The 15,724-nt window shown below is 37.0% G+C and overlaps 1 protein-coding gene across 4 annotated transcripts in view; it reads right to left on the bottom strand.

The window, feature by feature from the left end:
* Positions 1-15,724, bottom strand: part of WDR35 (WD repeat domain 35) — an 80,762-nt gene that overhangs the window by 64,516 nt on the left and 522 nt on the right. For all 4 annotated transcript variants that reach the window (XM_055252395.2, XM_055252394.2, XM_063622797.1 and 1 more), the window contains exons 2-8: positions 15,227-15,344; positions 10,449-10,520; positions 8,674-8,766; positions 6,734-6,862; positions 3,518-3,651; positions 2,460-2,625; positions 1,568-1,713 (exon numbers count right to left, since the gene is read on the bottom strand). In XM_055252395.2, the coding sequence (XP_055108370.2) occupies positions 1,568-1,713; positions 2,460-2,625; positions 3,518-3,651; positions 6,734-6,862; positions 8,674-8,766; positions 10,449-10,520; positions 15,227-15,344 (858 nt within the window). The remainder of the gene's footprint in view (positions 1-1,567; positions 1,714-2,459; positions 2,626-3,517; positions 3,652-6,733; positions 6,863-8,673; positions 8,767-10,448; positions 10,521-15,226; positions 15,345-15,724) is intronic.

Below are 15,724 nucleotides of genomic sequence, written 5' to 3'. Positions count from 1 at the left end.
TGTGGAAAATGAATTCAATGCCAGATCAACTTGACTACAAACCCCATGCTCTGTTATCTCCTACCATGGCTGAGACCACAGTGCAAAACCCAGGAGCCCCTGGCCCTCAGAATTTAAAAGCCAATTCTTCTCTGAGGTTTTCTTAAGTTTAAATCATTAAGTTTAAATTGTTAGATAACTTCCATCCAGGTTATCTTTCCTACCTTAACAATAACACAGATCTAAATAATTCCCCATATATTCACTCACTCAGAAAATACTGACTACTATGACCTGAGGAACTATGCTAGATACTTTTAGTTACAGCTAGACCAAAACCCACTTACAGTCTTCCATTTAACACTTAACACATTGTTTTGCAAGATAAACAAACAGACTTTAGAACCCATGTTTTTCTACCTGGGGAAGGCTAAACTAACAAAAATAAGCAGATAAAACATTATGATAAATAAGTAAATGGCAACCAACAAAAATAACCAATAAAGAACATGAATTAAGAAGGAGGCTACAAATATAGAAATAATTAGAATGCAGATTTTTAATTATTTAGGAACCTTGAAAACTATGCTTTTTTTTTCCTTCACTTTTACATCTGCGAGAAATATTGTCGTTTGACAATGTATAGAGAGCATCTACGTTCTACAGTATATTTTACTGGGTAACTTTGAGATACTGATTCAAAAGCATCAGAAGACATCATTTCTTGCCCTAAAAGAAATTATTAAAATACATAAAAATAACATTAAAACAACTGGTATAGGCTTTTATGCGGCCAAAAATACATATCACTGTAGTCTATGGTGAATTTATAAAAAGCCAACAGGGTATTCAAAAGGGACAAAATATAGTATTGGGTTAGAAAATAAGATATTCAAAAAACGTATTAAGCTTAGTTATTAATAAGCTTTCACTTTCTAAATTCTTTAAAATTCACAATATATTATTAATTCTCCTACTTGACATTTTCCAATGCTACTTCTGAAAATTCTTTTAAAATTAAATTTATTAAAAATACCATTGAAAAGGATAATACCCATATGTACATTTATGAAAACAATGCTTATATTTTAATGTAGCATCACCTAAGATTAATAATTAAATTTTCTTCAAATAATTGATTACTTTGCAACAAATTAAAAGTAATAGAAGTTTGGAGGAAGGACAGACAGATATGTATGCCTAACATCTAAACACATTTAAAATATCACATTAAAAATCAGAAAAATTAATCTGAAACAACTATATTACACTAAATACTACTCAAAAGCTGGCTATGAAAAGAGACACATATTCAGATCACAGAGAAAATATTCAAAATAACTACTCCATGGTGATTTCTTATGTTAAACTTCTGGTTTTCTGAATGTATAAAATTGTAATTTTTATTTTATAATTATAAAACTGTAAGATTATAAAATTCCATGATAAAATACAACAAAGATCTATACTATGAAGATGAAATGTCCCTAAAAGAAAATGTATAAGTTTACACCGTTTCCTTTTTTCCTCTACCTTACTCACTGCACATTTAAATAGAAAGAAAGAAGATCAATTTGAATGAATTTACCTCACCAAACGGAGTGTAAAACTGCACAATGTTCACATCTTTGTCCTGCGTGGCTGCCTTCTGGAAGCCCGCCACAGCTAACACGCTGCCCATGTGGTTCCACTGGATGCCTACTACGTACATGCCAGTGTCAATCAAAACGGGATCTAGTCAAAAAGAGAAAAATGAAGTCACTGTGGGAAAATATGTAGCCTAGAGAACTTTATAATCTTGAGAACAACTTTTAAATATTTTTAAAACTTTCCACATTTTTAAAAAAACAGGGCTGGGTACAATGGCTCACGCCTATAATCCCAACACTTTAGGAGGCTGAGGTGGGCGGATCACTTGAGTCCAGGAGTTTAAGATCAGCCTGGGCAACATGGTGAAACCCTGTCTCTATGAAAAATACAAAAATTAGCTGGGGGAGTTGGTGCACAGCTACTCAGGAGGCTGAGACCTTGAGCCTGGGAGGCCAAGGCTGCAGTGAGCCAAGAATGCACCACTGCACTCCAGCCTCGGCAACAGAGCAAGACCCTGTCGCAAAAAAAAAAAAGTTAAAAATTAGAAATTGAGGCCAGGCACAGTGGCTCATGCCTGTAATCCCAGCACTTTGGGAGGCTGAGGCAGGTGGATCATGAGGTCAGGAGATGGAGACTATCCTGGCTAACAGGGTGAAACCCTGTCTCTACTAAAAATACAAAAAATTAGCCAGGCATAGTGACACGCCCTGTAGTCCCAGCTACTCGGGAGGATGAGGCAGGAAAATCACTTGAACCCGGGAGGCAGAAGTTGCCGTGAGCCAAGATCATGCCACTGCACTCCAGCCTGGGAGACAGAGTGAGACTCCATCTCAAAAAGAAAAAAAAAAAATAGAAATTAAAAAAATTTTTTAAACAGAAAAATTCCTTACTTTGGTCATTCTCGTGTCTCATTACTTGGCATCTTCCATTGTCAAAGCAAACAGCAAGGCAAGGACAATCAGGCTCCACGTAGCCTTTTGTGCCATGGTACCAATGAATCCCAGCAATGCTGATAGCTCCAGTGACATTCACCAAACAACTCAGTTTCATTTTTATCTAAATAAAATTGGTTAGGTTTAATATTTTACATTTTAAAACAGAGCAGTATAGAGACAATACTCAATAGAGTATTGTAGAAAGAACACTGAAAAATACAATCTAAAAATCAGGTGGCAAATTAAAGCTTAATCACTTACTGGTATACAGGCCATGGACAAATCACCTAAATGTCCATTTTCCCCACATGTAAAAAATGAGGATTAAAAAACACTGAGTTTTTATGAGACTCAAATAACACGTATATGAAAGTACTTTGAAAACAGCAAAATGTCATATAAAAGTTCATTATTTTACTTCCACCAGTGAGTGGATTTACTTAATGTCCTAACCTTTGCTAAAAAACAAAACTGCCCCACCAGTAATCATACATCTATTATAGCTAAACCTTGCAAAGCCAGAATTTTTCTCTAGATTATGCTGCCTGATCCTATTCTATTTTACCTTCTTTCTAGGGATTGATTTTTCTCACTTACCATTTAAGTCTGTCATTCTTTTTACAAACAACCATTGGTAGCTTGCTACAAAAATACTCTTTGGTATCTACATGTAAACTTTGGCTTCAGATACCAGAAGAAACCTAAAAAACTTAAACTGCACATCGCCCTACTCATTATCCCTCTGCTTAAATGCACTGACACCTTGTCCTTTCTACCTACCAAAAAAAATTGGAACTAAAAGCTACACTCTAACTTGTTGCACTAATTTGCCTTGAGAAAACCAAAATTTTAGTTAATTAAAACAAAATTTAGATGATTGGGAAAAAGAAAAAATCTGAATTGAAGACTTTAATTACACAAACCACCATAACAAATAAATGTATATACAAACATGAATGATATGTACGATAATCATATAAAATTGTATAAACAAGACTGATGCATACACTTACCATAAAATTTCCTTGATTATCATAAATGTGTATTTCTCCATTTGCCATTCCAAAAAGTAAGACTTTACTGTCCGCAGACCATGTTACATGGGATAGCTGTATACCCTTCAGGTCTTTTCCCCAAATACGACTGCCTAAAACAAAACATTATTAAAAGTTGTTCAAGGTCATGATCCTCCAACAACTGCTTTCAAAATCTTTGTTTTCCTAAAGAACTCGCAAATTCTTCACAGCATTCACACATTCATTCAATTTATTTGGCCAATAAATATTTACTGAGCACCTATATGTGCCTGAAAAGACATTTGAAATAGCAGCTGTTTCAACCTTTCTCCCCTTTCTTCTAAACTCTGATGCTGGATCTCACTCCCAATTAGCAGTTGAGCCCATCTTCTATTTTGGAAAGAAAATAAAAGCACCCAAAAAACAAATTCCTCATTCCCATCTTCAACAATTCAGAACATAACTGAATCCATGTTTACACTTTCTGCTTTGCCCACTAATACAAAAGAAGAGGTATTTCCCCAGTCAGTCCCCTATCTAAGGTTAATTCCTCTATGTATTCTCTGATCGAATCCCTTCCTACCTTTGCAAAGATCTCCCTTTATCAACTACTCTCATTTTCTCTTTCTCATTAAACTCTTCACTCCAGGGCCTTTCTTATGTGGATTTAAACACATGCAGATCTATTTCTCTTTGAAACCATCACCTTAAATAAAATAAAATAAACACTTTTATTAACCCCAAGTTCCCCCTCTAACTACTATCTATTTCTACCATTCCTTTCCCAACCAAACTTCATGAAAGAGTTCTTCATACCTATAGTCTCCACTTCAACTCCCACTCAACCCTTAACCCCTCCCAATCTGGCTTCTGCCCCACAACTCCATTGAAACTGCCTACAACATACACTATTTGGGTGATGGTTATATACTAATAGTCCAGACCTCACCAATATTCAATATATCCATATAACAAACCTGCACTTGTACCCCCTAAATCTAAAATAAATAAAAAAAGAAGAAACCAAACCTGTTGACATCTTGATCTTGGACTTCTAGAGTCTAGAACTGTGAGAAAATAAATTTCTGTTGTTTAAAAAAAAGAAAGAAACTGCCTTCATGGACATCACTGATGGCCTGTTGCTAAAGCCAATTGATACATTTTTTTTTTACCACTCCCTCCTTCTTGAACTCTCTTGGCTGCCATTAGCCCATATACTCCTTTATCTCCAAGACTCTTATTTTTCAACATCCTTCTTCTGCCCATCCCTTAAATGTTGCTGATTTTTTTTTTCCTGAGACAGGGTCTCACTCTGTTGCCCAGGTTAGAGTGTAGTGGTAAGATCATGGCTCACTGCAGCCTCAACCTCTCAGGCTCAAGCAATCCTCCCACTTTGGCCTCCCAGGTGATTGGGACTGCAGGAGTGTGCCACCACACCCAGATAATTTTTTTTTTTATTTTTAGCAGAGACAAGGTCTTGCTATGTTGTCCAGGCTGGTCTCAAACTCCTGAGCTCAAGCAATCCTCCCGCCTTGGCTTCCCAAAGTGCCGGGACTGCAGGCATAAGCCACTGTCCCCAGCCTAAATGTTGCTGATTCTTAACTCTACAAATGCCTCTTAGTTTTGTTCACCTATTTCAATGGTTTAAATTACCATGCATATATTGGTGGTTCCCAACATTTTGTGTTCAGCACAGATATTTTTGAGCTGCAGATATGTATGTCTAACTATGGTCTGGATAGATTTACTTGAATGGCCTATGGCCTATGGCATGACAAAATCAACATATCCAACAGAGGAATTTTCCCTTAAAATCATTCTTTCTCCACACTATTTTAATGAAAGGCATTACCATCCATCCAGCTGCCCAAGCTAAAACTCTGGATACTGCCCTGGGGACTTCCATCCTCTCATCCCCAATCCTATCTATTCTGCCTCCTGAGTATGTATAAAATCTACTTACTTCCATTCCCTTGTCATTACCTGGATGGCTACCATCCACCATAATCTCTCACGTGAATTGCCAGAGCAGTTTCCTGGTACAGCTGCCCATTATCTTTCTTTCCTTTCTCTATTCTTCATATGTAGCACAGAGATGTTTCTAAAGAACAATCTTATCACATTGCTCCCATTCTTAAAACTTTTCATTGGCCTCCCAAGTGCTGTTGGACTTAAGTCCAAACACCTTAATATAACTTATGATCTGCATGTTCTGGCCTCTGTTTCTCTCTCTAGATTCACTGCATACTACTCTTCACCATTAGTATTATACCCTACTGATAATCAACTTTTTTCAATGGCCCAAACATAGCTAAGTGCAACTCCTCCGGACCTCCTCAAATACTACTTCTTAGGGCTGAGACATTCTACACATCAACCTACCTTGTGGCTAATGCCTGAGCATCAGCATCACTTCCTCCAGGAAGCCTTTCCTGATCCCTCCAAGTCTGCATTAGGTGGCACTTCTACATGCTCCTGTATTTTCCCCATCTTACCGCTTATCACAGGGTATTGTAATTTCTCAGTTACTCATCCATCTCTCCTGATCTAGGTCTGGTCGTTGCTGTACCCTTAGTTCCTAAAATGATAGCTGTTGCTTTATAGGCTCTCAGAAACATTTGTTGACTACATGAAATTACACACACACACACACACACAGACACACACACACACACACACACAGAGAGCGAGCGAGATAGAGAAATAAAAATGATTTTAAAATAAATTATTTCTCTATAGAATTTCAAATTAAAACAACGGTGCAGACTCTCAGAAGACCCAGTTTTATCTATTACTAGAATTTGAAAAATACGGGTTTTTAAGGCTATAAACTACAACCAAAAATCACATGTTCAGTTCCAATAAAAATGACCACAGACTTTTTGAAACTAAAGTCTACATATTTGTACAGACTAACCAATATAAAAAGAAATTACATAATGAGGCAGACATGTTTAAAATAATGCTGAAAAGTTAATTCAATTTTTTCAATGCCACTGTAGGAAATAAAAAAACAGAGTTTTTTCCTTGAATATATATAAAAACAGATGGTTAAAACCAAAGAATGGTTCTTGAATGTCATCAAATTGTATATCAAATAGTTTCCCTTTTATGTCTATTTTTCAATCAGAATGCTAACATATGATAAATCTCTAAAGAAGAAAACTGTCAGCCAGATATTGATCTTAGTTCTACGTCCAATCAATACATTACCATCCACTGAACCAACTATCACAGCCCCATCTTCATATACAATGCAGATCTTCTGTCCGTCAGCATTCCAGCTCATACTGCGAACAACTGATTTATTTCGATTGTTGATCATCTCCTCAATCCAAGAGCCTGTTTTCACAAATTTAAAAAATTATAAGTCAAAAGTTTCACATCTATTAAACAGTAGTTAAGAATTGAAAGCATTCCATAAAGTACACCACGGGATAAATAACTGCAAAGTTTTCTACAACCTGAGACATTAAACTATAAAACTTCCAAATCCAACAAAAATAAAATGAAAAATTAACTTGGGCTTAACTGATAACTGCTTCAGATTATCACAGAAAACATAATAAATGCCCATCCTTTGTTTCTTCTTTCTTTCTTTCCCTCACTGTCTCTTTCTTTCTATCAATTAAAAATTAAACTTAATTTGCTTTTTCAGAGCTAAAACTACCGATTTTTCTGAAAGCCTAACTTTTCCTACTTGAACAATATGGTTCAGATCATAACCAATAAAAAAAACACTCCAAGTAACAATAACTTCATATATATACATAAACTCTCCAATGAATAATTACAAGCATATTAAATGCAGCATATTAGTTACCATCACAAAGAGAATGAAGGCAAAAAATACACAGCGTATTAGGTAAAACCCTAAGCCTGCTTGAAAAAATTCTAATCAGTTTGTGCTACATTAGTGACACCACATCTCTAATGCTGAATGACAAAAATATTCTAGTCGTATGCAGGGTAGGAATGAGATGTAACTTGTCTTTTAGCATAACCAAATTGGAAGCAAAAAAATAGGTTATTTTGTCTTTGTTTTTCTTAAAGGCTTTTTTACACACCATCATAGGAAACTCTGGCCTGCAGCCAAGCAAATAATCATGTAATTTGGAAGAACTGCTCAGAGCAGGGTAACAGAATCAAGACTGAGACCCAGAGAAGACCTGAAGACCTACCCTGGAAACAGACAAAGTTTACTCCAGTCCACTGATCTTTCACATTCTATCCCCTACACACACACACGCACACACATACACACACAGTTTTAAAAATTAAAGTATTATAGCATATCTTTAATGAAGACTTTTTAAATGGTATGCCCTGCCATTTAAAACAGCACACATGAACTTTTCAAAACAGCACACATGAACTAAGGCACCCTTCCCTTTTGAAGATGATGACTACAGGCCTCAGGAGAACATGTATTATGAGCTGCTTTTCTGGTAAAAGTGGATTATCTAAGTTAATCCTTCTTTTACTCACCCTCTCTCTTGTAGACAAACTGAACCAGTAGTCAGAGTTGAGATAAAATCTGTATCCATAAAAGAAAAGGAAACTAACTGGCCCATGCAGGAAATGAATTATTCCCTTTGACTTCTTACTAAATGTGTTTTTATCTACTGAGATAACTCTAGCCACTCATTTATTCATCATTCAACAAATATTTATTGAACATGTACACTGTGCTATGTATTATAAAAGATTCTACATATAAAATGAACAGTCATTTCCCCTTTCCCCTCAGAGCTTACAGTCTACTGAGGAACCAATATTAAATACACACACACACACATGAATGTAATTATAAACTGGAACTACCTAGAAGTAATTCTTATTGGAAATCTGGAAAAAAAAAAAAAAAAGAGCTATCTCAAGTAGAAGCTATTCTTCTGCTAAGAGTCTAAGTTCATTTTGGAGATAGCCAACAGTCACCTAATTCACTTTCTTAATAACAGGGTTAAAGTTTAAAAAAAAAAAAGTGAAAAGTAGGCAGCAATAAATCCAGAAATATTATCCCTGTGCAGTCAGGATGAACTCCTGTTGTTAGTAAAAGGGGTCTATTTTGGAGATGTTATTTACCCATCCAAATACTGTGATCCAGATGCCAACTTGTGAAAAATTAAATAATCTCTCCTAGTAAAGTATACCTTTATATAACATCCACACAATGATAAGCCCGTTTTCATCACTGGTAGTCAACTTCTGATACTGCTCATTCCATGTTACAACTTGAACAGAACCTAGAACATTATAAAACAATTTAGAAACTTAAAGGTTACAATTAATTTCAAATTTACATTTTTATATAAACACCAAGATCATGTTAAAATCAATATGGTTCCTGTACAGCTAACTAGTCTTTAATATTCCTCAAAACCTATTCATAGGATGCAGTTATTGATATCACTAATTTTCTATAATAATGCATAATACTATTTTTCATATCTATCCCTATTTCATCCCAGTAAAAACACCTATCATGGCTAGCTACCAGAACTACCATATACCTGATGACAGAAACAAATACAAGCATGGTTTACTCAATTGGCCTGACTCCCAAAAATAATGATGTTCAAAGGACACCATACCGAGTACTTGTTTAGGGGACTTTTATCACTTTTGTAGATATGTCCTATAATCTCTCTTCTGCCCACCTCTCACCCCGTTTTCCATTCTATTAGTAAAACACTCTTGAGCATATCTTAAACCTCTAGGGTACGTGAATAATTGATGACTTTTAATTTTTTAATCCCTAAATACTTTAGTGTACATTTCCTAAAAATAAAGACACTCTCTTCCATAATCATATTACAAACTAGGAAGTTTAACACTGATATATTATTATCTAACTCACAGTCCATATACAAATTTTATCAATTGTCCAAATAATGTCCTTTATAGACACTTGTTTTTCTCATTCCAAGAACCAATCTAGGATTATACAGTGCGTTTAGTTGTTATACATCTTCAATCTTTAGTCTTTTTTTTTTTCTTGAGACAGGATCTTGCACTGTCACCAAGGCTGGAATGCAGTGGCACAATCATGGCTCACTGCAGCCTCCAACTCATGAGCTCAAGGGATCCTCCCACCTCAGCCTCCTGAGTACCGGGGACTACAGGCACACAGCACCAGGCCTGGTTAATTTTTTTTATTTTTTGTAGAAACAGGGTCTCATTATGTTGCTCAGTGTGGTTCCAAAAACCTAACCTCAGGCAGTCTTCCCACCTTGGCCTCCCAAAGTGCTTGAACTATAGGTATGAGCCACTATGCCCAGTCTCTTCAGTCTCCTTTAATCTGGAATCATAGGACGGATTCTAAAAAGGATTATATATATAACATCCATAGACAGGAGTATTTTCAATATATAAAATAGCAGTTATTTTCTTCTAGATTTATTTAAGATGTTGTTTAATCACGTAAAAGTTGAATGACTCTAAGTTGTATTACTTATGTCTCAACAGAAATGATTACAAACAGCTCCCAACTTACAATGGTACTACTTAAATGACTTTTCGGTGGTGGGAACGCAATGTGCATTCAGTAGAAACCGTACTTCGAGTGCCCATACAACCATTCTGTTTTTCACTTTCAGTACAGAAATCAATAAGTTACGTAAGATATTCAACATTTTATTATAAAATAGGCTTTATGTCAGATGAGTGTGCCCAACTGTAGGCTAGTGTTTTCTGGGCACATTTAAGGTAAGCTAGGCAGAGCTATGATGTTCAGTAGGGTAGGTGTATTAAATGCATTTTCAACTTACAATGGGTTTATTGGAACATATCCCCATCGTAATTCAAAGAGCATCTGTACTTTAAATATTACCATTATTTAAAATGTTGACATTTCTGCATTAGGTAGAAACTTTCTAAATGCCTAAATACCACTCAAACATGACTTAAAAGAAACTGAATGACTCACCACTATGACCTTCAAGAGTCTGATTCATAGAAAGGTTACTGGGGGCTGCAAGGCCCCTCAATTTTGCATCATCTAAAACAAAACAAAACAAAACAAACTACTATGATAAATATATAAAAGTGGCATATTATAAGATTTTGACTCTTTTTGTATTCCTGGGCAGTATTAATCATTTTTCTAAGTATGCCGCATTCTGATATATTTTTCTCATGGTATAAACATGAACAATAACACATACCCCTTGCAAAGATATGCTGGTAAAATAAAGCAAAATACACAAATGAAGATTGTTTACTCATACATTACATATATTAATAATCATCACTGCTTTTTATTCCTTTCCAAAAGACCACAAATAGAAATATTTATGGCCTACAGATTGAAAACTCTACAGCTTACAAGGGATCAAAACAGCATAGACTTTGAAAATGGGTTTTTACTAGATTACACAGAATCTTATATTCACTCATTTATTCATTCATTCAACAAATATTTATTGAATATGTACACTGTGCTATGCGTTACAAAAGGTTCTACATATAAAATGGTGAACAAAACAGTCATTTCCCCTTTCTCCTCAGAGCTTACAGTCTGAAGGACCAATATTAAATACATACTCACACACACATAAATGTAACTATAAACTGGGAATGTGAAAGCATAAGAAAGAGTAGCAGAAGTGACTTAATTTAGATTGATGGGGAACCAGGGAATGCTATCAGAAGAACTGATATTTAAGCTGAGACTGAGAGGTAAACTGGAGATAGCCAGGAAAGGTAGAGAAAGAAGGAGAGTATTCCAGGCTAGGACACAGCAACACAAAGGCTCTGAAGTAGACACCTAGAGCCCTTGACAAACTCAAACCCTACCACAGCTCCAACCCAGGGCCATCATCCTCAAACCCTACCACAAGCAGCTCCAACTCAGGGCCATCATCCTCAAACCCTACCACCAGCAGCTCCAACCCAGGGCCATCATCCTCAAACCCTACCACCAGCAGCTCCAACCCAGGGCCATCACCCTCAAACCCTACCACCAGCAGCTCCAACCCAGGGCCATCACCCTCAAACCCTACCACAAGCAGCTCCAACCCAGGGCCATCATCCTCAAACCCTACCACAAGCAGCTCCAACTCAGGCTGTCAGCCCTTTAAATACCTTTTGACAAGGAAATGACATCATCTGGTCCCTTTAAAAAAAAAAAAAAAAGGGCCAGGCGCGGTGGCTCACGCCTGTAATCCCAGCATTTTGGGAGGCCGAGGCAGGCGGATTGCTTGAAGTCAGGAGATCACGACCATCCTGGCTAACACAGTGAAACCCCATCTCTACTAAAAAAATAATAATAATACAAAAAATTTGCTGGGCATGGTGGCAGGCACCTGTAATCCCAGCTACTCAGGAGGCTGAGGCAGGAGAATCGCTTGAACCCGGGAGGTGGAAGTTGCAGTGAGCCGAGATTGCGCCACTGCACACTCCAGCCTGGGGGACAGAGCGAGACTCCGTCTCAAGCAAAAAAAAAAAAAAAAAAAAAAACCTGACACTGGCTAGAGTGTCAAGAACGACTAAGAGGAAGCCAGAGACAATGGAAGGAGGGAAACTGATTCACACAATAGACCAGGTAAGGGATGATGGTAGCTGGAGCTATAGAGGGAGCAGGGGAGACAAAGGAAAGGATGGGTTCAAGATACACTTTGGAGACAAAAGCAACAGGATCGCTGATGCAGATGTTGTTAACGGAGGAAAAGAGAAGATTTCCAGCTTGAGCAAATGAGTGAAATGGAGATATTTGCTGAAATGGAGAGAATTGAAAGAGATTTGGAAGAATATCAAGAGTTCAGTTTTGAACACAGTAAATATGAGATACCTGTGAAAGACTCCAGTGGAGACACCCAAGTCTGAAAAACCAGGATTGGGCTAGAGATATAAAGGTGGGGCTCTTCACCTCATACCACAGATGGCATTTAAGGGCATGAGAATGAAAGAATAAATAGGGCAAGTGAATAGAGAGCCCAGAAGCAAGTTCTCAGGAATTCTAATAGAAGAGGGAAATCTAGCAAAGAGACCGAGGACTGACCAGAGAAGGAGAGAAAAGTAGTACGTCTAAATATAACAATAACTTAAACATTCTGAATTGTCTTGTCTTGAAAAATAATGTTTCAAGTCAAATCCTGATGAGTCAATAAAAGCTGTCCATTAGATTTAGAACATGAAAGTCACTGGTGAGGGAGAGAAAAGGAGAGAGGACTGATATTGAAAGGAGAGAGAGAGGATAAATTGGCAGAGAGGTACCTGAGAAGGTGAAGGGAGATGGGCTCCAGCAAAACACTGGAAGCTGGCCTGTGAGAGAAGTAAACCTGATGTAAAAAGATGGATTGCTGGTTCTAATTCCTTTCCTTCTAGAGCAGGGGACTGAAAACTGGAAATGCAATGTGGTGCAAACTTTCTGGAGGATAATATGTGTATACATATTAGGAACCTGTATAAATGTACACACTCTTCGATCCAGTGAATGCCATTTCTAGAGATTTATTGTAGAAAGTATTAACAATTTATGCAAAGATTTGGATACAAAGATACAGTTGCTTTAATAATAAAAATGTGGAGATATCTAAATGTCCAATACTAAACTTGGTTAAGCAAATTATGATATATTAATACCAATATAATGAAATACTAAATAGACATTAAAAATGGTGCCATAGAAGATGATTTATTGATGTAGAGGATTGCTGTATTATGTTGCTGTACCCAAACTACAAAACATTATACTTAACATGTTGCATCTTTAGCACAACACAGTGCTTGATATAAAGCAGGCATGCAATATCTATGATTGTTACTGGAGGGACCTGCTGAATCAACACTATTTGTATTAAATATAATATACTGATCTTGTTAGACTCTCACAGCCATATTCCTCATATTTATTTCTTTCAGCACAATTCATAATCATTCAGTTCCAAAACAAATACTTTACTCCATTTTCCAAACCTCCCAAGAATCGATTTCCCATCTTGTTCACTAATTTCAAAGAATACTCTAGTCACAGCTCATCAAAAGGGCAGAGCAGAAAAAGAAGTTTGTTTTTTAAAAAGCCTTCAATGTTAAACAAAATGAATGCATTTCTTAATGTAATTTAAAACTTGCAGGCCAGGCACGGTGGCTCATGCCTGTAATCCCAGCACTTAGGGAGGCCGAGGTGGGCGGATCACGAGGTCAGGAGATCGAGACCATCCTGGCTAACACGGTGAAACCCTGTCTCTACTAAAATTACAAAAAAATTAGCCAGGCATAGTGGTGGGCACCTGTAGTCCCAGCTACTTGGGAGGCTGAGGCAGGAGAATGGAATGAACCCAGGAGGCGGAGCTTGCAGTGAGCCGAGATCCAGCCACTGCACTCCAGCCTGGGTGACAGAGCGAAACTCTGTCTCAAAAAAAAAAAAAAAAAAAAAAACTTGCTACATATTGTAAGCAAAAGTATGTATATACAGACACATATATATATACACATACACATGCATATATGTATCTATATATACATTTAAGAAACAGAGAAAAACTTCCTTTTAACACAGTTTTAAAAAACTAAAGCACTGACAGATTGAACTATAAAACAGCATAAGCCAAACTTTAATTGGTACTCTTCTTTACTTAGGCTGTCCACTAGCCCTTTGTGTAGTGGTTAAAAACAAGGACGTGAATGTGAGACAAATGTAGTTTCACATCCTTGCTCTGCCACTTACTGGCACGTGACCTAGGGCAATTAACAGCTCAGAGCCTCAATTTTCTCACCTAGAATACCTACTGCCCAAGATTATTGTGAAGTCAAATAAGATTGTGAAGGTTAAACATCCACTATATGGAAAATCATCAATAAGTATTTATTATTCATACCACATTCAAAGCTGTAAGGTAATACTATTCAAAGTGGGGTCTGAGGACCAGCAACTCAGCTTCAATAGAAATGGAAATTCTCAGGCCCCATCCAGGGTCTATTGTGTGGGGGCAGAGCATGAAATCCATCTTAACAATCTCTTCCAGTGATTCTTATACCTAATACAGTTTGAGAAGCTATGTTGTAAGGAATCCAAAAACGTAATGCAGTTTAACCCCCTACATTTTCATTTTATGGAAGACTAAACTAAAAGAGTAAGATCCTCAGCTACTTGTTGAAAGTCATTCAGTAGTCTTGTGGAAGAGCTGAGATTTAACTCCAATTGCCTTATCTAGATCTTCAATCTAGTGTGGCACTAGGGGGGCTAAAGAAGTGGGAAGCTGTTTGCTGTGATTCCAGAGAACTAGATAAAGAAATCAAGCTGCAAAGACAAGAGACCTACTAATAGAAATGTAAAACGTATCCCATTTTCTGTTCTTGGACACTAGGTGAATAACCATTAATGCATCTGATAAGCAGAAAGGATGACACAGATCTGTAAACAATCTGCCAGATTTTCTTACTGAAATGTTGACTCACAGGATTTCTGTTAGACTCCTAATAATATAGTACAATAATTAGACATAGCATAACACAGTGACTTATTTTCATTCTTCATTATTTTTCATTTTCCATTAATAACTCAGCAAAAACCATCTGATGTTTACATTCAACATTCTCTGAACTTTATTGCAAATATACTCCAGAAAAACACCATAAAATGTTTAGGTAGTTTTCCCTTTAAAATAATCAGAATTGCATATTGACAGACAACATGAGTAAATCGCACTGAACAAGTAACATTAGCCAATTTACTACCAAACATGTGGGCTTGCATTCATTTACCTGTCTGCGTCTCTAATTTCAAAATTTTCAGTAATCCATCTTCACCACCGCATGCTATGAACCCTTGTTCCTTGTTCCACGATACACACTTCAGCTTCACGTTATTGGGAATGGAAATCTGAAAAAGCAACCACAGCCGCACTAGCAACTTTTCACGAAGGAGTTGGGAAGTAAGTCTGCAGGAGATGAAGGCTGAAGAAAATCTTCCAAGAAGAAATACGGACGGCCTTGCAGAAAAAAATGAGCTGTTGTGAAAATGGGCATGGTCCCCTGAACTGACCCGTGCTCTACCATTTGGGAAAGAGGGAAAGAAGTGCACAAAAGAGAAGGATAGTGACTGCGGAGGAAGCCAACGCCAGAGTCTCACCGGATGGATTTTTTTAACGGGAGGGCGGGGAGAGGGAATAAATCCATACCACCAGTCCCTCTTCCTTTTTACCTACAACACTTAGGCTATCCTATTGTTATTTCTTTTCTCTTGCCCAATGGCTCGTGGTG

Source organism: Symphalangus syndactylus, chromosome 18, assembly GCF_028878055.3.
Source record: "Symphalangus syndactylus isolate Jambi chromosome 18, NHGRI_mSymSyn1-v2.1_pri, whole genome shotgun sequence".
Lineage (NCBI taxonomy): Eukaryota > Metazoa > Chordata > Mammalia > Primates > Hylobatidae > Symphalangus > Symphalangus syndactylus.
Note: the sequence above shows the minus strand (reverse complement) of the source record. Positions and strands in the feature narration are given on the sequence as shown.